Consider the following 24202-nt stretch of genomic DNA (forward strand, 5'->3'; position numbering starts at 1 on the left):
CAATAGAGATATATATCCCTGAAAAATGATCTTCAGAAATGGGGGGGACATGTAGTCTACTTATTCCCAAGTAACTGATTATTCTTGCAAAATAGTCTTGTATCAGGAGCTCAAATGGTTGACCTCTGTTGCTGATAGATCAATTCGATAAAGTGGGAGTTCTTGCTGTTAAACCTGTGTGTGGCCTCCACCTTGTGTCAGCGTGGGGTCACTCCATTTATGTACTCATTGTATAGTAGTTCTGGGTTATCTGATGGTGAAGGCTAGCCAGTGTTAACTGACCAAGTCATTTTGTCATTGTAATTTTTCAGTGCCTATTCCATGGTTGATGTTTTTGGTAAACATTTGTTGGTAACTTGGATTTCAGGAATATTCCCACCATTTCGTAACTGAAAAGAGTGGTTGTAGTTCTCAAACTGGTTTTGTTAACACTGTGGTTTGTGCTGAACACCACTTTCTGGGAGTCCAGAATTTTAGAATGTGCTAGGTAGAGGGTGCTTATGTGACCTTCCCCCAATAAACATTTGGGTACTGTTTTTTTATTTTATTTTTTTGGACACCTCACAGGTGTTACCACAATTTAATGTTAGAGGAATTAATTGCATCTACCGGGTGATTTTCCCTGGGAGAGGACTTTGGAAGCTTATGCCTGATGTCCTCCAGATTTTTTTCCACCACTCTTACTACCTGTTTGTGTGATCCAAGTGTCAAGGTCATTTGCATTACAGACTAGACCTACAGCAGATCACTTTGGTTTTTGAAGCCATACTCAAGGCTGGTGATCTTCTCTGGCACCCAGAACAGTATTTCTGGGTGTTAAATGTGGTAGCTGCTAATCACATTGCTTCCTTTTTGTTGTTAGCTCCTGTTTTTTACTCCCTTTGGCAGAGCTGGGGTTTAAAATCCAGGACAGCGCATTCAAGTACTCCCCAGCCCTAAGCTTCCTTATTCCTGGTAGGAGATATAAAATGTAGCAGTTCATGTTGAGCATTTGAAATGGGTTTCTTGTAGCCAAATATAATTGTGTTTTGCTTTTCTTATCTAGTTGGACAGTGGACAGTCTGTCCTTTTTAATTTGTGTGTTTAGAGCATTTACATTTTATGTATTATGCTTACCTTTAAAAGCCACCACTTGTTCTTTCTTTTTGTCTCATTTATTCTTTGAATCCCTTTTTCTACTTTTCTGCCTTTTAAATTATTATTTCTTAAATCTTCTTTGTTGGCTTATTAACTATAATTCTGTTATTGTAGTTATAGGATTTATAGTGTGCATCTTAAATCATTACAATATGCTTTGAAGTGATATACTAACTTACATATTGTATAAGAATCTTACACGACAGTATGCCTTCATGCTACCTTCTGACTTTACTGGTATATTTCACTTCTACATGTTATAAACCCTATAATATGTTATTGATTTAAGTAATCAGTTATCTTTTAAATCCATACATTCTCAAGACTCAAGAAGGAACACATTTTGTGTGTAGCTTCCTTTGCATCTCCTTTCTGCTCTGCAAATTCTAACCATTTCTACTCCCTGGCTACCAGCTTTTTCTCAGCTCAAGAAACCACCAGGTAATAAGGTGGGGTAATCATATGTATCACTTCATTTGTTTACTCCCTTTCAGGAGCCACTGTTCTTTGGTTCTTGATATCCTATCTATTGCAAAATGTTGTTTCATATATTTCTGTTGACTTTTAGTAGTTCTAAGTGGATAGTGAGTTTATTTCCTCTTATTCCATCTTGACCTAAAGCTGAAGTCACAACAGTTGGTCTTTTTTCTGTGTAGGCAATGACCAGAAGTGTGCCCCCAACCACCGTACCCCTAAAACCTTAACTAAAGTAGCAGGTCTGTGAGTCTTCATAGTGTTTCTCTCCCAACTTCTGGAGCATATATATGTATTATACCTAATACTCCAGGGTACCAACCACCTCTGGATTAGTATTTGTTCATTCTCTCCAATCAGCACGCTGTCATCTTTGTAATAGATCAGGAGATGTAGATATCTGCAGACTACGTTATGGCAGAGTGGGAGAATTAAAATATCTTTAAGCAAATACAGGTTAATATTGCCCCACATAAGCATAAATTTTTTCTGATCTTAAATTGTAATTCGAATGAAAAGAATTCATTCACCAAATCAGCACTACTTGAGGATTGCCAAGCTTCAGTAACGATTTTTTGGTCTGGAATTGCAGCTGCAATTAACTGAAATGTGATTAAATCTGTGATAGTCTACTCAATCATTTACTAGGATCCATTTGCTTTCTGAAGGGTCCACACATATTAAAAAGGTATGATAAATATCATTATCTGTGCATATTTTAAGTGTGTTTACTTGTGATGTAGTCTTTGTTATTCTTTGCCCTGCTAGAAGAAACAACTATCTTAGTAGGTGCGTCTGTAGGGTTAGTGGACCCACTGTGAGCCAGGCTTTTGCCAGAACTATATTATCTCCATTCAGGAGGTTTTGGCTGGATTGTTGGTTCTGTGGCTCCATAGAACTTTTAGAATCATTCTGTTCGTTACCCTGAGTTGGTAGTGTTGTAAAACAACATCACATATCTGGTGCCTTGGTGCTATTTCATGTAGCTCTTCTGTCTCTCTGAGCCTAGCTTGGGCTTCTGTAGAACACTGGCGATATTTTTCGTTTGCTGGGATTTCCTTTTTTGATCTGTTTATCCTTTTTGTACACTTAAAAATCGTTTTAAACTGTCATTTTTGTAAGGATTTAACAGATAAGAGTGTGTGTTCAATTCATGATGATAAGCAGTTGCAATCTCTGAAATCAGGGACTATTGTTCCTTTCCTTAGTGACTCCATGTTGTCTTAATAACCTCCAGGTTATTAAACTTATCTTAGTTTCTTTTCCTTCTTTATTGTCATCTGATAATTGTCACGTTGCATATCAAAGTTTGGGGCGCCAATGTTTGGGAATGGTCTGTTCTTATAAGGAAATAAGGAAATACATTTTATGTATAGAATTTGAGCTCATCTGTTTATTATTATCATTAATCGATAATCTTAACATCAGTGGTAAAATACTCTTTTCAGGGATATGGACTCTTCTCACATTTCTTCTTTTCTTTTTTGTTTTTATATTTATCTGTCTAGCTAGCTATTTTTAAGGACAAATTGACCCTTTTTGTTGGGTTTTATATATTGTGCTGGTACTAGGGATTGAACCCAGGGCTTGGTGCTTGCTGGGCAAGCACTGGGCCACTGAGCTGCATCCCAGTCCCACTCTTTCATTCTTACTCTACCTTTGCTCTTAGCTGATGTTATACTGTGTCATCCTGGATGTCTTTGTTTTTTACACCTGGTTATCTGAGTGAAGGTTAAAGAAAGATTCTCTACCTTTTTCAGAGTGGACAGTGTCCATTGGACATGGTTTCATTTAGTGGCAGATTATGTAACTTTCAGTCTCTTTGGAAAGAGATATTATTTAGAAAGTCATGTTTTAATGGAATACAAATAAAGTGGGTCTTACAAAGGATGTCAACTAGGCTGCTTAGAAATCTGGAACCTGCACATATTGAGATTATATAATCTAGAGAAAACAAAAATCAAAATAATACTTAAAAGAAGATGTGATAACTTTTCAAATTGTGGTCATTGAAAAAGAAAAGGTTACCTAAGTTCATGTATTTTTATATTAAATAACGAGGTTTTGGCTTTTGATGTTGAGTAAAGGCTATTGGCCATGTTGAGGAGGAATTCCTTTGTGAGTAGAGGGGAGCTCTTATTCGGATCTTTTGAAATTCAGAGATTTTATGTCTCTTCTATAGTTAACAGTTCTATAATAAATGGGTGTGTGCTTAAAATCAGAATTGTTTGGTGCCATTATGTTTTAAATAGTATATGTGAAAAATAATCTTTAATCTTTTCTGTTCCACAGGACTTAAATACTATCTATTCTTATCTTCATGGAATGGAAATATTATCAAATCTCAGGGAACATCAGCTTAGGTAAGTGTGGTGTTGTATTTAAGAGCATGTGGCATGCAGCTATTTATTCATTTATTCACCAAATATATGTTAAGCACGTTTGGTATTTCTCATACTGTTTTAAGTACTTGACATATATGATATGTCAAAAACCTTTCCTTAGGTTTTTGTTTTGGTGGGTTGATTTTAAAGTTGGGGAAAAACACAATAAAAACCGTATATAATATCCAGGAATTATAAGTACCATGAATGGTGAAATAAACCGAGTAGCTCCTTGAGTTTAGATGGTTAGTGATAACCTCTCAAAAGAAGTAATTTTTAAACAGAGACCTGAATGACAGGAGGGAGCTAAGCCACGAAAGATGACTTTGGTAGCTGGAGCAGAGTGAGAAAAGAAGAGAGTTGTGGAAAAGAGTTTGGATGGTAGTCACAGGGTCCAAGTCATTTGACTTTTGTAGGATAGGCATAGGAATTTACATTTCTTCTTCTCTTTCTCCTCCTCCCTCTTCTTCCAATCCCTATTCTCTTCATCCTCTTCCCCTTGACCCTCTATCTCCCCTTGTCTTTCTCCTCTCCTCCTCTTCCTTTTTTGGTGATGTTGGGGTTTGAACCCAATGCCACACATATCGTAGACAACTACTCTGCCATGGAACCACACCCCTAGCCCAGGAATTCGCTGTTTTTTTTTTTTTTGTTTTGTTTTTAATGATACTGGAGATAGAATCCAGGAGTGCTTAACCACTGAGCTACATCCCCAGCCCTTTTTTTATATTTTTAGAAACAGGGTCTCACTGAGTTGCTTAGCACCTCATTTTTCCTGAGGCTAACTTTAAACTTGTGCTCCTCCTGAGCGATGGGACCTTGACCAAGCCTTCACATTTAGGCTGCAGTTTTGTCTCCCAGTGTTTTGAGGATTAAATGAGAATAAGTATCTAAAAGCAAAGCATAGTGCTTGGTATGTTCTAGTTAGTAAAAACAAAACTATTTCCTTTTTGTAGTTTGTATTAGTATTTATTATACCAAATACTTAAGATAATCATGGTATCTTGTACTAAAGTGGAAGGAAGAAAACCCTTGATTTGGCACAAATCCCTGTGGACAAGACCCATCAACTTTTCTGAACCTCATTTTTTTTCTGCAAAATGGGCTATTTACTTGTTCATTTTACATCATTGTGATTATATTTGTAAAAGCTCTTTTACTGTAAAAGTACTGTAAAACACTGTTGTAACTTTGTGTAACATTTTAGTTAAACATTTTCCTTTCATGACCTGTTTATCTGACTACTTTTCTGGATGTTCCTTAAGTTATGGACCAGATTGTTTGGAATTTATTCTATTTTTTATATAACAATTCAGGTGTTAGTCTATATCAGGTAAGTACATCAGGAAGAAAGAATACAAATGAAAAGAAGAGGTGTTAGTAATATTAGAGGTATTTTTTAAATGCAAATGTATTTAACAGTTTTTTCATATGTGCATGCCTGTGCTAATAACTATTTTTCACGCTGAGGATACAGTAGTGAACCACATAGTGATCTGTTTATTTGTAATATTTGTTTAGTGTAAATTGACAGATTTTATAATGTATGTAAGAATATTATCATTACTGCTACTTAATATTATCTAATTGCTCTTATAAAATATTACTGTATTATATTTCTAAATTCCTAGTTTAAATTTAGTAATATGATTATTTTCTGTTGATGTGATTATAATAAAATATATTTTAAACAAAATGTAAGATAATCTAAAAAATTTTTACTTTTTAAAATATATATTAGATTAATGTCTGCAAGAGCACGCTATGAGAGATACAGTGGCAACCAGATTCTTTTTTGGTAAGTGTTTCCACAATTAGTATAAATCAGTGACTTTTATGTTTAAATTTTGACTTTTAGCATTAAATTTATTTGATTCTGGAAAAATTACCATAGAGCAAATAGAAATATAGTCATAAACCATGAAATATGACATATTTAGAGCTCAAAAAGTGTCCAGTGCAGCAAATTTTAATAAATATGTACAACTGGGTAACTTCTGTTACTAATGAAAATATAGAAGATAGCAACTTTCCAGATGTTCTCTTTGGGAACAGTAACCACCGTGTGACTTCAGTCATCATTCATTATTACTTTTACCTCTTTTTGAATTTACGGATTGTCTTTTGGTCAGGCTTTTGTTACTTAGCAGGTTTTCAGTGTTTTGCATTTGTTCTTTTTCACTGCTATGCAGTGTACATTTGTGTGAAAATAACATTTATCCATGCCACTATTAGTAGATATTTGGGATGTTATACTGTGGTGAATAGTAATGTTTTTGTAGACTTTTCTCATCTTTTTATGCCCTTATATACCTTTTCTTGTTGGGTATCTTCCTAGAAATAGAATATTAGAAATTTTCTTGTTCAATTTTGGGAAATTCTGACATTTTTCTAAAATGGTTGATTCAGTTGCAGTAGACATTAGCTGTGTGTATGTAGTAAGTTCCAGTTGTTTTGCATCTTTGCCAGCTCTTGAAATTGTCAGGTGTTTTTTTGTTGTTATTATTTGTGTATTTGGTTGTTTTGAATTTAACCATTATCTTGTGATTTTATTTTACATTTCCGTATTTACGAATGATGATGAATGATTTTAATGTTTCTATAGAATATTTGGACAAACTCTGTTACGAAAATCCTGATGGAAGTTTTTGACCATTTTTTTCATTTGGATTACCTGTCATGTTTCTATTGTTATGTAAAAATTCTTTATTAATTCTGAATCAAAATCTTCTGTTGGTTATAATTAGTACAAATACTTCCCACCATGTGCAATTTTTCTTCTTTGCTCTCTTAATGGCATCTTCTGAGGAAGAGAAATTTTTTAATTTGTTAGTTTTTCCCTTTGTGATTAGTGCTTTTTCATGTCCTGTTTAAAAAGTCAACTCTTTCCCTTAAAAGTTTGAAGATAATCTGGATTTCTTTTATGTTTTGCCTCTCAAATTTAGGTCTACAATTCATCTTGGAATTTATTTTTGTTGCTTGTGCAGGGTGTAAATTCCTGACTCATTTCTCTGAATTTTAAAAATGTTTATTTTAAAATGAGTAATCTAAACCAGGTGTGGTGGTACACTCTTGTTATCCCAGCTACTTGAGAGGCTGAGGCAGGAGGATTGCAGTTTTAAGGCCAGCCCCAGCAATTTAGTGATGCCCTAAGCAACTTAGCGGGATCTCGTCTCAAAATGAAAAATACAAATGACTAGGGATATAACTCTTTTGTTAAGAGTCCCTGAGTTCAAGCCCCAGAACCAATTAAAAAATAAAATAAGTAATCTATTACGTGTTAACACAATTACTTTGTGAGAAGTAATTATTTTTCAAAACAATAAATTTATATTTTTTCAAATCTAATATGTGGTTAACAGATTCTCATAATCATCTACATTCAGTCTACTGTGATATATTTTTTAAAATGAAGTAAAAAGTTCCCATAGTTACGTAAAACTAAAACAGACAAATGGACCAGTAAACAAAATAAACTAGAAACATACACACACACACACACACACACACACACACACACACACACACACATTTAGTTTAAAACAAAGTGGATGCTGCAGATGGTCAGTGGTACAGAAACACAATCCCAGCTCAAACGGAGAAGAGGCTTGAAAAATGATCGTTTTAATAGTCTTTTCAAATAATTTGGATATTCTTCTTTGGTACAACACCAATATTTGTTAGGTTTCTTACAGCTTAGTTGCAGCATGGATTCTGACCTCATCAGTGAATGTTATGTACTCCATTGCATTATAAATCATTGATCTGTCTTGTACTTAGAAGGAATCATTCACCCAAGTGTGATTTTGTAACAGCATGTCTTAGTCATTTAAAAAATATTGTTTGTACTAGATTATATTGTTTTTATAATTTGACACATTTTTATGCATTATCAAAAATAATAGTTGTTATTATCACTTCTGATTTCTTCCAAAAGGTCCAGAAAAGTGTGAAGTTCAATAATATATAAATTTTGATTGAAATTTGGATTTTATCATTGGCATGAATTTATTATATATCTCTATGAATGTCCAATTGATCCTACACCATTTATTGAAAAATATCCCTACTGCTCTTTGCTGAGATGTTTCTTTGTTTTTGTTTTGTTTTACTGATACTGGGGATTGAGCCCTGGGGCTCTCTTCCACTGAGTTATATCCTTTGCCCTTTTTATTAATTTATGCATTTATTTTAATTTGAGTGTCTTAACTCAGTTGCTGTGGCTGGTCTCAAACAGGAATCCTCCTGTTTCAGCCTCCTGAAAAGCTGGGATTACATGTCTGCAACACTGTGCACAACATTCACCTTGTTTTAAACTAAGCGATTCTGTGTGTGTATGTTTGTGTCTCTCTAGTTTATTTTGTTTATTGGTCCATTTGTCTATATTAATGCCATTATTAATTACTATGGTGTATCCTGACATCTGGTAGCATGTATTTTGTATGTTATTTTTTTCAAGATTGTCTCAATTAGTATTCTGCTTTGCCGCATAAATTTTAGAATTAATTCATCAATTTCCACACACATGTACACACATAAAAACCTTTTGGACAGCTGGAGATTTGAGTGAAGAGTAGCCTTAAGTCTCAATCATTCAAGAGAAAATCCATGTCTTTATAAATATCCTCAGTCTGTGATTGTGTATATTCTTTCATTTATTTAATTTTCATAATAATGTGTTATTTTAATATTTTTTATTTTTGAGATTTTGATGGACCTTTATTTTATTCATTTATTTGTATGTGGTGCTGAGAATCAAACCCAGTGCCTTATACATGCTAGGCAAGTACTCTACCACTGAACCACAACCCCAGCCCCACCCCACAGCAATGTTTTAAATATTTTTACTGCAGAAAGAATTGCAGGGTTTTGGTTTTTGGTTTTTTTTTTTTTTTTTTTTTTTTTTTTTTTTCTTTTAATACATTTTATACATTGGTTTACCATGTACTGGCTTCTGTTTATTTGAAGAATCAGTGACATTACTCCTTTTCAGGTAACATGGTTTTCTCTCTCTGGATTTTATTTAATTCATTTATTTATTTTTTATTTATTTAATTTTTGTATGGGAGTTTGAATCCAGGGACACTGAACCATTTAGGCACAATCCCAGCACTTTTTTCTTTTTCCTTTTTGAGACAGGATCTCACTAAACTGCTTAGGGCCTTGCTAAGTTGCTATGGCTGTGATCCTCCTACTTTAGCTTCCTGAGTTACTGGAATTACAGGCATTTGCCACCATGCCTATCTAGGATTTTTTTTTTTCTTTTTGCTTATATTAGATGTGTCTAATGTTCCTAGATATGATTTTCCTTATATTTATTTTGTTTTGGGTTTATAGAACTTATTGATTCTTTGATTTAATACCTTTATCAGCTTTGAAAAATTCTTAGCCAATATTTTTTCATTATTGCTTATTTTCTTTTTCTTTCATTTTGTTCCTTATTTTCTTTATACTATTTTCTGTGTTTGCCGCCCTTTTTCTTTGTTACTCTATTCCTACTAACTTACTTCTGGTTTGTGAATTCCTGTCTTTTGCTGCTATAGATTTCAGTGCTTAGGTTAAGTTCTCTATCTTATCTATTTTCCTTAACTTACTAAATATACTAACTTCTTTTTACTATTGGTTTTAGATTTTTTGATCCCATTCTCAGGATGGTAATTTAAATTGAATGCCAGATGTTGTATGAAAAGTTATAGAAATACTGTCTTCCCCTAGGAAGTATTTAGAATTTTGTTTTGTTTTGACATGCAGAGTACAAACATCTTGATATAGTTGAGAGTGCTAAGTGATACATGCAGTAGTGAAGTTTTCTTCTGGTAGCTTCTATTTTCTCAGTGAAATAGGAATCAGAGTTGAGAGATTGGATGAGGAAGAAGATATCTGATACTCAAGAGATGGGACAGTGGATGGGCTCAGAAATGTATTATGGTCGCTAGGCAACTTTAAGAGCCTATTTGAAATTTTTGATGGTTGTGTTTTTGTTTGTGGTACTGGTGATTGAACTGGTAGGAATACTCTTACCACTGAGCTTTTTATGAGGCTGGCCTTGAACTTGGGATCTTCCTGTTTCAGCCTTCCCAGTAGCTGGGATTACAGGTATGCATCTGGCTGCATGGTTATTTTATTTTATTTTTTTTAATCAGCTATGTTCTTCTGTGGGGTAGAAGTAGAGTAGGTAAAATGTTGGATTTGTTAGCCCACTAAATACAATAAAATCAAGTGGTTTTTTAGGTTTTTTTTAAGCAAAGAAATAATAGTAGTAACTTAAAATGGAAGGTACAGAAGGGAGGAATAGAAAAGAGATGACAGGATCTTTATGAGATTGATTATGGGAGTCTGGATGATACAGTGAACTAGAAGGAATCGAGTGGGATGCTTGAATCTTCTGATTATGAAAGTATTATAATTACTGCTAACTCGAGATTTATTGTGGTTGGCCATGGAAGTGAGTGCCTGAAATAAAGTGGAGGATAAGATCTTTAAAGAAGAGATCAAGAAATTGAGAGGTTATCATATCAGAAAGACAGAAGCAATGTTAGAATGGTTACCATATTTCAACACATCATCGTCATAGATTTTATGCCAACTTTTTTGGCAAAAACGTCGTGTGCAACCTTTACTTGAAGCTTTTTTTTTTTAATTATGCTAGTATTACTTTTGAAAGCATTTATTAATAAGCTGTCTTTGGTGCAGGATTAGTATGCACAGAATACTTGGTGAACATTCATTAAAATTGAATAGTCCAAGTCAACGCGTATCATTCTTTGTGACAGTTTTAATCTTCTGTGTCCAGAAATTCTGGACTCATCTCACTGGTTTCCTTACTTCAAATGCAGTCCCCAGCACCACTCATACATTAGTACTGCAGTGCTTTAAACAAATCATGTGAACTAGACTTTCCAAAATATACTGTCAGTGGTCCTGTGCTGAGAATTCTAAGTTTGTGTCTTGCAGTTCACAGGAAGACAAAAACTCATGTATATGCTACTGGTGGATACATTGCTGCTCTTGTTTACTTTTTTAAGAGGCATAATGAGCAGGTTTATACCATATGACAATTACGGATGAAAAGTTTGTAAGCCAGTTTTTGCATTGAAAAAAATGGGATGCAACAATTATGCTGTGGGGAAAATTACACAGTGAAATGCAGTATTTAAAAGTCAAGAATTAAAATTTATAAGAAATGAGAGAACCATGACGTGTGTAATAGGTTGCATTTAGAAGGACAGTGAATGGAATGATTTGATGATGTAAGATTCAAAGTGGGGGGTTTTAGTGAGGAGAGGAAAACTGGTTTCGAATTGATTAGTTACAAGGGAGGTCACTGACCTGGTCTCTAGGCTAGTGGGAGGAGTGTGTAAGATAAAGAATTCACCATTTTTAAATGATTTTAAAGGAAGTAGTGTCCTCAAGAAATATTGAGAACACATTGAAAATAAAAGGTATTTTTCATAGACTTAGTGGATGAGTTTTAGGACTGTGAGAGGTTTGGGAGAAAGATTAGTCAGAAATTAGTCCATCTAGAGCCATAGGCAGATCAGATACTTCCAGATGTAGGATGAAAAGGGAGACCAAGGTTTTTATGGTGATTGATACAAACCAGGATTAAAGACTTAAGAATGTTTTTCTTCAAGTGACTGGTATTTCTTTATCTTAGGGGTAATAAGATCTTGACTAGAAATTATTTTGGCTGTAAGTTTCCTTTCATCATACAAATTCATGATGAAGGAAAGAGGAATTTTTCTTAAAGTGTATAATGCTCTTTTAAGTGCTTTCATTACTGTTTCTGGTTTATTGAGTATGACTTGAACAAAGGTAGTTTGGGGATTTATCTAATATTATATTATTTATCCAATAAATAATAAGATTTATCCAATATAACATTTTAGTATTAACTTCTATCAGGCAAGTGCTAAATCAGGGGAAATCTGAAAAATTAGAGCGTTTGGCAGAAGTAATTGAATTGCATATAAATCATTAGGAGTTATACTTAGTAGTTTTATGACTTAGAAAAAATGCTTAATCATAAAGCACAGGTCCTTTATTGTGGTTTTTATTGGCTTTATTTATTTTGGTGCTGGGGATTAAACCCAGGGGTGCTTAACCAGAGAGACACATCCCCAACCCTTTTTTAGAGACAGGGTTCTTATTAAGTTGCTTAGGGCTTTGCTGAGTTGGTGAGGCTGACTTTGAACTTGTGATCTTCCCAAGCTGCTGGGATTAAAATTAAAAACCACCATACTTGGTTTTTAATTGGCTTTAAATTAGAATTACTTCAAACTAATAGAAAGTCATTCAGACTGTGAAGCTATATGAAATTTTAAATCATGTATAGATATAAATGTAATTAAATGTAATTGCCTTTGTCTATAAAGGTATTATTGTTTTCCACTAGTAGATTCTCTCAACATTTGATATCCTTGCTCTTCCCTATTTTTTCCTAGAAGTAACATATATTTGTGAGAAACGGTTTTCTAATTTTAAAATGAAATATTTAAACGGTAGAGTGTATCAATTGCTGAATTTCCCCTGGAGGACAGCATTCCTTCCTTTACCTTCCCTCTCCACATTCTTGAGAACTTCTAGCTCTACATACTTTTGAGCAACTCTTTCCATCTGAAAGTTAATAATAATAGTAATTCACTTTTAATTTCAGTCCTCCCTTGCTGCTTTTTGGATTATGTCTTTTGTATGCATTTATATTTTCTTTACAACATATATATGTTCTTTGCTGCTTTATATACAATTCTATTTTAATGTATCTCCTTATAGTTCTATTTTTAAATGAATGTATGATAGCCCATTATATTTATTATACCATGATTATAAAATCATTCTAATACTAGATGTTTAGGTTGCCTTTAGTTCTAGATGTTTTAGATTACTGCTGTGATTATGTTCTATACATTTTTTTCTTTGAGTTTAAAAAAAATTTTCTATTGCATAGATAATGTTTTCATTTTCATTTCATTTTCTAATACTACAGATAAGTGCTCTGTGTACCTGTTAAGAATTAGCTGCTTTTTTCCCAATGTAAATTTGGTCTATATAAAACCCTATGCAACACTCAAAATTTCCCAAGTTTCCAAGTATTGTTACTTAATTTTTAATGATTTTTGCAGTATTACCATATTGTGTATTTTGCATTGAATCCATATACAAGTGAGCATGTGTATTTATTTACTTGTTTATTTAAACAGCTCAGAAACTATTGCCAGATGTTGGTATATCCTGCTTTCTGGATCTGTACTTGTCAAAGACTCCATGGTTTTGCCTCCTTGCAGGTAAGTTTACATTAACTTCTTAGTGTAGGCAAAGTAACATTGTAGTTCTTTTGTCTCTTATATTAAACTATTTTATGTAAGGTGTGTATTTTCTCTCAGTGGGTGATACATTTTTTTAAAAATGTCTGCTTCTTATTACCATCATAAATAATTTGACAGGATTTCTTACTTCTGAGGGTATGATCTTGAAGTTTATACTATGACATAGTATCCACTTCCTGTTTGGAACATGGTTTTGTGTGGGATTTGATCTGATTTATCTGATGGCATTTGGATTTAATACATTATTGATTATTGAGAAACAGTATATTATAGTAGATGAGAAATTCTTTTGTGGAATAAGCAAACTAGATTAAAATCCTAATTTTATCACTTCCTAGTTTTGTGACTGGACAAACTTTAGTTTTCTGTGAAACAAGGATAATAACAAAACCGACTTGAGTTTTGTCATGAGGCTTTAGCAAGCTCTGTTACTCAAAGCTCTCAACAAAAATCTGTAAGGGTTTACACTCTAGAGCCATACTTCATGAGTGCACTCTACCACTTCTTGAGCAAATTGCTTAATCTCTGTACCTCAGTTTGCTCATTTGTAAAATGAGGCACTAACAACCTATTTCGTTGACTATTGCTAAGATATAAATGAATTGATCTATTTAAATCTCTTAGAGCCATGCCTACTTACTAAAAGAAATTGCTCATCATCATAATTATTAAGGCAAAGAGTAGAAGGATAATTAGATGCTCAGTTACAATATTCTTAGGGGATTTAGTCTTTTAGCAATTCAGATTTTGGGGCCTCAAATTGCATTTTGGTGACATAAAAATTAATTTTTTAGTGACATTTCCCATAATATTGAAAAGAGGCTCTTAAACTTTTAAGTAAGACTTGCAGTTGCAGCTAAATGGATTTAGTGGTATAGCTATTAAATTTAAATATCAGAGTATGGGAAATCTCAGTTTAAATGTATTTTTAAAGTCATGTCTTGAGTTCTGAAGCTTTATATTGTTGACTTTATTGAAATAAAATTTGTGCTTCTTGACTGGTAGAATAAAACATAGTTGATTATTTCTACAAATAAATTATATATTAGTTCTTTGTTATTTAAACCTTTGGCTATTATTCTTTTCCTCTATATTTATGAAACTCCCATTACTGGATTTGTATTTAGTCAGCCCTTAAGTTAGAACAAGCTGGGTTGATATTGCATGTAGTTATGTTTTAGGACTGTGTTTTTCTTTCAATATTTTCTCACTCTCTTGCTGTTATAAATGGTAGAAAATTTTTTGTAAAGACTTTGTAGACATTATTCAGCTACAGTAATTCACCACTGGTTTGTGATTGAGACAGTGATATTTAACTTTTTTAAAATAATGGATAGGAATATACAAGGTTTTAAAAAGACAAAGTCATGCTACACATTAATGTAGCCATTGTGAGCTTCATAACATGGTACAAATTTATTTAATCTCTATATTAAAGAATAATTCCAGGTCAGATTTGTTTTATTTGTTATATCTAGAATGATTATTAGGATTAATTAGTTAATACAGATAAACTACCTAGAATCATGTTTGGCATATAATAAGCATCAAATAATTTGGGGGTTTTGTTAATATAACTATTATAGCATAATAACAGTGGGATGTGATCATTATGATACCAATAAAATATGATCACTACCTCATAAAGGAGTAGGAGTAATAATATTTTAGTTTATAGAAATATAGCTAATTTACCTACAGGGACAGTTTTATTCAAAGAATTATTAACCCCTGAAGAGAATTAGTTGCTGTTTTAGTCAGTTTTTCATCACTGTGACCAAAAGACCTGATGAGGAAGAAAAGTTTATTTTGAGGCTCCTTGTTTCAGAGGTCACAGTCATTAGACAGCTGACTGTATTACTTGGAACCTAAGGTAAGGCAGAACATCATGGAGAAAAGATATGGAAAAGAAAAGCAGCTCAGGACATGGCAACAAGGAAGCAGAGACAGAGTAAGTTCAGCTCACCAGGAACAAAATATATACCCACCTCCTCTAGCCACACCCTGCCTGCCTACAGTTATTACCAGTTAATCCATTCAACTGGGTTGATGCACAGATTGGGTTAAGGCTCTCATAACATCTTATATCTAAACCATAATAGCTACGAAGAAGGAAAAAGGAGAATACCCCACACCTGAGGGAGGATTCCCAAGAAAGGAATAAGCTTGAAAGGGGGACCCCTTCCCATGGCTGAAATTCAGATTTGACTGGTGAATATGTCAGCTGCAAACCAGTTCACTGGTTTGCCCTGAGCCAGAGCTGGTCCATACTAATCTCATCCAGGCTGGTGGGGAGGGTATTGCTGACCAGAAAAGGCAAGCAGAAGAACCTCACCACTCCAGCTCCTTGCCTCAAGGTATAGAAATACTCCAAAGCTGGCGACCAGCACAACAAATCCCCTCCTTCAACCTTTAACACCCTTTTCCCCCAAATGCAGAGGAAAGGACTTCCTACTGCAGTATCCCTCTAGCACCCTCTGCTGACCAAGCTTTAGCATATCCACCGGGCAAAAGTTTATAGAATCCACATCCTTTAACACAAACTAGGGCAATGAAGGGTAGAGTTGAGAGGAAGTAAATAACTGTCACAGTTCACTACCTTGAGAGCTGATCTTCCATATGAATGCCCCTAACACATTTGGAATTTCATTCAACAACAAAGGGAATCCACAATCCCAACAATCATTGCTATATATAAATTATATATTTCATCATAATGTCTCTGAATATTCTGTTAACTTTACTAAAGACTAATGAAGTTCATTTTAAACTACTTGTGTATAAAATAAATATGGGGAAAAGAAGAAAATAGTTAACATAAAAATAGAGATATTACAATAAGCAAAGAGAAAATATGAAAGTTACTGTAGTCCTTGTATCTATGATTGGTCACGAAGTTGTAATTACCTGGTTTTCTTCTTTCACATCTCATTTGATATTTTTGCCCTCAGCTGCTCTGGATTCTTTACCTGATCATGGGAATAAAGCTTTCATTTCTAAAGGCTTCTTAGTTACCCTGTCCCTTTTTGTAGTTTCATATTAACCTTTTATAATGACATGGAAGTACTTCACAGAGTGTTTTAGTCAACTTTTTTTGTTGCTGTGACCAAAAGACACTGACAAGAACAATTTTAGAGAAGGAAAATTTTATTTGATGTTCATGGTTTCAGAGTTCTCAGTCCATAAACAACTGGCTTTGGGCCCAAGGTGAGGTAGAAGGATATGGTGGATGAAAGCAGCTCAGATCTGGCACCAAGAAGCAGAAAATGAGTGACACCTCTCACCACTGACAAAATATATACCCCAAGAGACACACCCCCCAATGATCCACCTACTCCAGCCACATACTATTTGCCTTCAGTGACCACCCAGTTAATGCATATTAGTGGATTAATGCACTGAATAGGTTAAGGCCCTCATAAACCAGACATTTCATTTCTAAACTTTTTTTTATTGTCTTATACATGAACTTTTTGGGGATACCTAATATCAAAACCATAACATGGTTTTATAGTGAGTCTTAAAGATGGGTAGTGTTAGTTCTCTGATTTTACTCTTCAATAGGTATTTTTCCTCTCCATATAAACTTTAGAATAAAAATTTTCATATCTTCAAAATATTCATATTCATATTTTCTTTCAATTCATAGATGACCTGCTCTGTTGCTCTGTGCCCAAGGTGAGGCAAAACATGGTGGAAGTGTGTGGTAGAGGAAAGCAGCTCAGTATATGACAATCAGGAAGCAAGGAGAGAACTCCCATCACCATGGACAAAATATAAACCCCAAAGGCACATCCCCAGTGACCCACTTCCTTCAGCCATACCCTACCTACCTATAGTTACAACCCCCTTAATTCATTCTGAGTGGATTAATGCATACTGATTAGGTTAAGACTGTTGTAACTCAATCATTTCACCTCTAAACTTTCTTGTATTTTCTTGCACATGAACTTTTGTGGCACTTCTTGTTTCTAAAGCATAACAAGGAGCCCAAGAGAACATTCCCTCCGGGCCCCAGACATAGTCCCCCTCTCTTGTGGTGTCTTGTAACCCAGTTTCCTCTTGGTAATTGTGATTCATCACTTGAACTAGTAGAATGATCTAAGAAGCCTTTGGTTGAGTGGTCAGGTAGAAGTCTCTCATTGGGACCATTATTGTGTCTCCTGGGAAAAGCATTAAGCCTCTAAACCAGCAGAGTTCAAAGGTGGGAACAAAATTCTGTTAATTAATTATTAAATATAGCAGTGAGAAGACCCATTCCTACCTTCATGACTTGAATATGAGCCCTTATGAGCTCTTGAGGAAGATGAAAAACATTATTGCTAAAATGTGAGTTCCTTGATTGTCCTGAGTAGCAAGACAGGAGTTAAAATTTTTTGTGAACCCATGCTTGGACCATGCAGAAGCATTTAAGATGAATCCATTTCCAGAATATGTCTATTCCATTGAGAAGAAATACCTGCTTCCTCTATCATAGAAGAGATCCAGTGTAAATAACCTGCCTCTGGTAGCTAATTAGATCTCTTAAGAAATAGTTCCATATCGATTAAGGATCTCGGAATCAGACCAGAGACCTTGCATTTTATAGAAGAAAAAGTAGGTCCAGAGCTTCAACATGTTGGCTTAGGACCAGACTTCCTCAACAGGACTCCCATAGCACAAGAAATAAAAGCAAGAATTAATAACTGGGACAGATTCAAACTAAAAAGCTTTCTCTCAGCAAAGGAAACTACAGCAATGCAAAGAAAGAGCCTACAGAGTGGGAGAAAATCTTTGCCAATCATACTTCAGATAGAGCACTAATCTCCAGAATCTATAAAGAACTCAAAAAACTCTACACCAAGAATGCAAATAATCCAATCGACAAATGGGCTAAGGAAATGAATAGACACTTCACAGAAGAAGACATACAAGCAATCAACAAACATATGGAAAAATGTTCAACATCTCTAGTAATAAGAGAAATGCAAATCAAAACCACCCTAAGATTCCATCTCACCCCAATTAGAATGGAGATTATCAAGAATACAAGCAACAACAGGTGTTGGCGAGGATGTGGGGAGAAAGGTACACTCTTACATTGCTGGTGGGGCTGCAAATTAGTGCAGCCACTCTGGAAAGCAATGTGGAGACTCCTTAGAAAGCTTGGAATGGAACCACCATTTGACCCAGCCATCCCACTCCTTGGCCTATACACAAAGGACTTAAAATCAGCATATTACAGAGATACAGCCACATCAATGTTCATAGCTGCTCAGTTCACAATAGCCAGATTGTGGAACCAACCTAGATGTCCTTCAATTGATGAATGGATAAAGAAAATGTGGTGTATATATATACAATGGAATATTACTCAGCCATAAAGAATGATAAAATTATGGCATTTGCAGGCAAATGGATGAAACTGGAGAATATCATGCTAAGTGAGATAAGCCAATCTCAAAAAACCAATGGACGAATGATATCGCTAATAAGTGAATAATGACACATAATGGGGGGTGGGAGGGGTTAGTGTTAGGGTTAGAGTTAGGGTTAGGGAGGGGGGCAAGAATGGAGGAAGGAAGGACTGTATGGAAGGAAAAGAGGGGTGGGAGGGGTGGGGGGAAGGGGAAAAAATAACAATGAATCAAACAACATTACCCTATGTAAATTTATGATTACACAAATGGTATGCCTCTACTTCATGTACAAACAGAGAAACAACATGTATCCCATTTGTTTACAATAATTAAAAAAAAAAAAAGAAATAGTTCCATATCAGAGACTTAGTTATTAGTCTGTTGGCAAATTAGGCACCCAGATGTAGCATTAGCATTTGAGTTCTCCTGTCTCTTCTCAACCTCTGCCACCCTGGTCACTTAGTTCATAGTCCTACTGAACAAGCCCTAAAGTAGCCAGGAAAAGAGGTTAGTTAGTTGACATGTGTAGATCATGCCATTTTGCCTTCTTATTAACAAGATTCTCCACAGTGAATGCCCTTTGAAAGTATACATGGGATATAACTCTCTGTAAGTTCTATGCCTGTTCTGAAAGAGGCCCATCCACATACCTTTCCCAGACTTTTTTTTTTTTAAACAGTCTTTTCAGTCTTATTCTTCCAAGCCCCTAACCATTCATTTGAGCATTATTAACTGCCCATGAGTCTGTTTAGATCAGTAAGTCTGGCCATCTCTCAGGCTAGACAAAATGGTCAACCTTTGGTACTACTTGAAGTTCTATTCCCTGGGAGGATTGCTCTTCACCAATGGTTTTCAGGATCGTCCCTGAGAGTGTCTTTTCTTTTTTCTTTATTTATTTTTGTACAAGGGATTGAACTCAGGGGTGCTCAACCACTGAGCCACATCCCCAGCCCTTTTATATTTTTCTTTAAAAGACAGAATCTTGATAAGTTGCTTAGGGCCTCACTAAGTTGCTGAGGCTGACTTTGAACTCACGACCCTCCTTGCCTCAGCCTCCTAAACCACTGGGATTACAAGCTTGTGCCTCCACACCCAGCAGGAGTATTCATTCTGAGTGGTTCCAGAATGTTATGCAGACCCATCTATAAAACAGGTTTGGGTTTTTTTTTTTTCCCTCAGTCAGCTGATCATAAAGAACTCCCATGGCCATAAGCATGGATTGAGGGTGAGGTAAATAAGGTAACAGGAGTTAATGTGCAAGGAATCTGAACTTCCTGAATGTATATTTTGCTCTGGACCTGTGTGAACTAGGTCTCTTACATTCTATGCTCACTCAGTAGTAGGTCACTTCAGACCCAGCCCTGATGGCTGGGCACTCACTTCATGATATCCTATGGTTAGTAGGCATTGAGCCCCTACCAAGACCCAGTAGCAAGCCAGAAGCTGTTTCTTGAAAGTAGAATAGTTATTTATAGAAAGAGGGCATAGATGTCTCAGAAATCCTAGAGGTCTACATCATCATTCTCTTATTACTCTTTGCAAGTTTCAATGGAGAGGATTCTTTTTTTTTTTTTTTTTTAATTTTATTGTAAACAAATGGGATACATGTTGTTTCTCTGTACATGGCGTAAAGGCATACCATTTGTGTAATCATAAATTTACATAGAGTAATGCTATTTGATTCATTTAGTTATTTTTTCCCACCCCTCCCACCCCTCCCACCCCTCTTTTCCCTCTATACAGTCCTTCCTTCCTCCATTCTTGCCCCCCTCCCTAACCCTAACTCTAACCCTAACACTAACCCCTCCCACCCTCCATTATGTGTCATCATCCACTTATTAGCGATATCATTCGTCCTTTGTTTTTTTGAGATTGGCTTATCTCACTTAACATGATATTCTCCAGTTTCATCCATTTGCCTGCAAATGCCATAATTTTATCATTCTTTATGGCTGAGTAATATTCCATTGTATATATATACCACAGTTTCTTTATCCATTCATCAATTGAAGGACATCTAGGTTGGTTCCACAATCTGGCTATTGTGAACTGAGCAGCTATGAACATTGATGTGGCTGTATCTCTGTAATATGCTGATTTTAAGTCCTTTGGGTATAGGCCAAGGAGTGGGATAGCTGGGTCAAATGGTGGTTCCATTCCAAGCTTTCTAAGGAGTCTCCACATTGCTTTCCAGAGTGGCTGCACTAATTTGCAACCCCACCAGCAATGTAAGAGTGTACCTTTCTCCCCACATCCTCGCCAACACCTGTTGTTGCTTGTATTCTTGATAATCTCCATTCTAATTGGGGTGAGATGGAATCTTAGGGTGGTTTTGATTTGCATTTCTCTTATTACTAGAGATGTTGAACATTTTTTCATATGTTTGTTGATTGCTTGTAGGTCTTCTTTTGTGAAGTGTCTATTCATTTCCTTAGCCCATTTGTCGATTGGATTATTTGCATTCTTGGTGTAGAGTTTTTTGAGTTCTTTATAGATTCTGGAGATTAGTGCTCTATCTGAAGTATGATTGGCAAAGATTTTCTCCCACTCTGTAGGCTCTTTCTTTGCATTGCTGATATTTTCCTTTGCTGAGAGAAAGCTTTTTAGTTTGAATCTATCCCAGTTATTGATTCTTGCTTTTATTTCTTGTGCTATGGGAGTCCTGTTGAGGAAGTCTGGTCCTAAGCCGACATGTTGAAGCTCTGGACCTACTTTTTCTTCTATAAGATGCAGGGTCTCTGGTCTGATTCCGAGGTCCTTAATCCATTTTGAGTTTAGTTTCGTGCATGGTGAGAGATATGGGTTTAGTTTCATTCTGTTGCATATGGATTTCCAATTCTTCCAGCTCCATTTGTTGAAGAGGCTATCTTTTCTCCATTGCATATTTTTGGCCCCTTTGTCTAGTATGAGAAAATTGTATTTATTTGGATTTGTGTCCATGTTGGAGAGGATTCTTATTTACCATAGACACTCTAGGTAATCATTGGATATGCTGAATTGTATGTGCAATGGTACAGTGGCTCTTGCTGCATCCTGAACTTGGTGACAGTCTTATGCATAACTTATGCATAATCAATCTTCAGATTGATAAGAGTAGGACATGCACGTGTAGTATATGTTAACTCCGCAATCCAAAGAAAATAACTAAACACTGTCTTTTTTATGTGTGTGGTAGATGAGTTGTAGCAACTTGGGGAGGGATATCTTGTCATCCTCAAATCATGAAACCACCAGAAACTTGCTGATGAGGGAGGCCTCTAAATTTTTAGGATTTTGTTTCCTAATACTTCCCTTATTTTATAATGAAATCTTATATGTAATTTAAATAGGTAAAACATATTTACAGTTTATTCTGAACAAAGAAACTAAGAAATAGGTCAGAATTTTTTTTTTTCTTTTGTCCAGGTTAAAGTTCAAACCCTGGATCTTGTTGCATATCCTAAGCAAGCCTTTTACCATTGAACTACATTGAGTCTCTGAGTCTGAAATTTAAATTTCTTGTTTTGAAACAAATTTAGTATTTTTCTACAATTAAATTCACTTTTTAGTTGTTACAGTAAAATCTGACTTTAGCTCAAGAAAGCAGACTTCATTACATTGGATTTTTAAATAAAATTTATTCATTTATGCAACAAATAATCATTGAATGTTGAGGACTATTACGTATAACAACTGCAGACATTTTTGTGTATCAGATGCACATGTGTGTGCATTTCTCTTGGGTATATGTCTAGCAGGGAATGGTTGACTCAGAATGTGCTTGAATACCACACTGTTGTAATTATTTTGGCTTTGTAATGTACTACAGGGGCAAGAGAACTCTTAATGAAGTTCAGTGCTTGAGACTGAGAAATGAATTGACAGTAGACCAATTAACAGGGGAAAAGGCATAGAAATATATGTGCATAGGAGCATCACAGAATGGGGAGAACCCACTATCCATTGAGATTCAGAAGCTTATATACAGGTTTTCAAAGATTAGAGGGAAGTGAGCCACTGCAGGCAGTTTTAAAGGCAGAGTAAATGATTTTTAGGGGAATCAAATGGGCCTAAAGAACAGACAGTGGCCTGAGACAGTGTTCATCTAGGCTCTGGTTGTGGTGGTTAACTGTGATTCTCTGTTTTCCATAATTAAATTAAAGTTTAATTCTCTTTCATTGATGAAATAATGAGGAGGAGAAAGAAAACAGTTGTGTCCCTTTTTGGTGAATACTATCTTTAAGTAGATAAGGAAACTTCAGAGAAAAGTCCTTTTCTGCTTTTGTTGCTCCCCAGTTGCTCTCAGTTTAAGTACAAATTAGTATGCTTTCTGGTATCCCTTTCTGAGCTCCAGCATTTCTTGCTGGTTAATAGAGAGACTGCCAAACTGTTCCATGGTGTTTGTACCATTTTAGATTCCCACCAGCAATTTGGAGTTGGAGCTTCTATTTCTTCATATTGTCAGCACTGTGCAATGGTGTCAGTCCTTTAGTTGAGCTATTATTATCAGTGTGAAATGGTTTTAATTTTCATTTTCCTGATTAATAATGATGTTGCTTATTTTTTTCTTGTGCTTATTGGCCATTGCTTTCGCTCTTCTTTAGTGAACAATACCTTGTTAAATTTCTGGGGTAGAAGCCTGTTTTAAACTCCAGTTGTTTGGCTTTTATTATTATTCTGTAATAATTTAATATATTCAGGATACAAGCTATTTATCAAACATTTTCTTTTATTTGACTTGTATTTTCACTTTTACTTTTGTCTTTTTAAAATGACTTTATTGAAGTGTAATCAAGATACACCAAACTACAAGTATTCACAGTCTACAATTTGATAAGTTAGGGTATATATGAACACCTGTAAAACGAGATAATGAATTTATTACTTGAAAAACTTTCCTAATGCCCCTTTGTAAACCTTCTCTACTAACCTTCCCTGCTTCTTTCCTTGGTCCCCAGGCAATTACTGATTTTTTCTTTTTTTTAAGTCAGTGTACACTTTCTTGAAAATATTTGATGTAAAGGGAAGCATATACTGTGAGTGGTACTCTTATCTGGTTTCTTGCACTCAGTAAAAAACTTTTTGACATTTTATCCATGTGTATTGATGTTTCATTTTTATTTCAGTATTCTTACATTGACTATACCACTGTTTGTTTTAGCATTCAGTTACTGATGGACATTTGGATTGTTTTCCAGTTTGGGGTTTAGGTTTGGGGTTTGTTGTTTGGATTTTGTTTTGTTTTATTTTGGTACCAGGGATTGAACCCAGGGGCTCTTAACCACTGAGCCACATCTCTAGCCCTTTTTATTTATTTTGAGACAGGGTCTCACTAAGTTGTTTAGGGCCTCAGACTTCCAACCACTGGGATTACAGGTATTTTCCTGTTTTTGACTAATACAGAAAGTTGGTATGAACTTTTGTTTCTAATTCTTTATACATCCAAAGAACTTTCATTTTTCTTGAATAAATAAAAGTATAGAATTAGAATAAGTCTTTATGT

At 35.0% G+C, this 24202-nt stretch overlaps 1 protein-coding gene across 9 annotated transcripts in view; it reads left to right on the forward strand.

Moving 5' to 3' along the window:
* The window catches only part of Rapgef6 (Rap guanine nucleotide exchange factor 6), a 212625-nt gene that overhangs the window by 52421 nt on the left and 136002 nt on the right, over nt 1-24202 (forward strand). For all 9 annotated transcript variants that reach the window (XM_047556030.1, XM_047556031.1, XM_047556033.1 and 6 more), the window contains exons 2-4: nt 3904-3974; nt 5737-5793; nt 13196-13279. In XM_047556030.1, coding sequence (XP_047411986.1) covers nt 3904-3974; nt 5737-5793; nt 13196-13279 — 212 coding nt within the window. The remainder of the gene's footprint in view (nt 1-3903; nt 3975-5736; nt 5794-13195; nt 13280-24202) is intronic.

The sequence above is a fragment of the Sciurus carolinensis genome, chromosome 6, assembly GCF_902686445.1.
Source record: "Sciurus carolinensis chromosome 6, mSciCar1.2, whole genome shotgun sequence".
In the NCBI taxonomy this organism is placed as follows: Eukaryota; Metazoa; Chordata; class Mammalia; order Rodentia; family Sciuridae; genus Sciurus; species Sciurus carolinensis.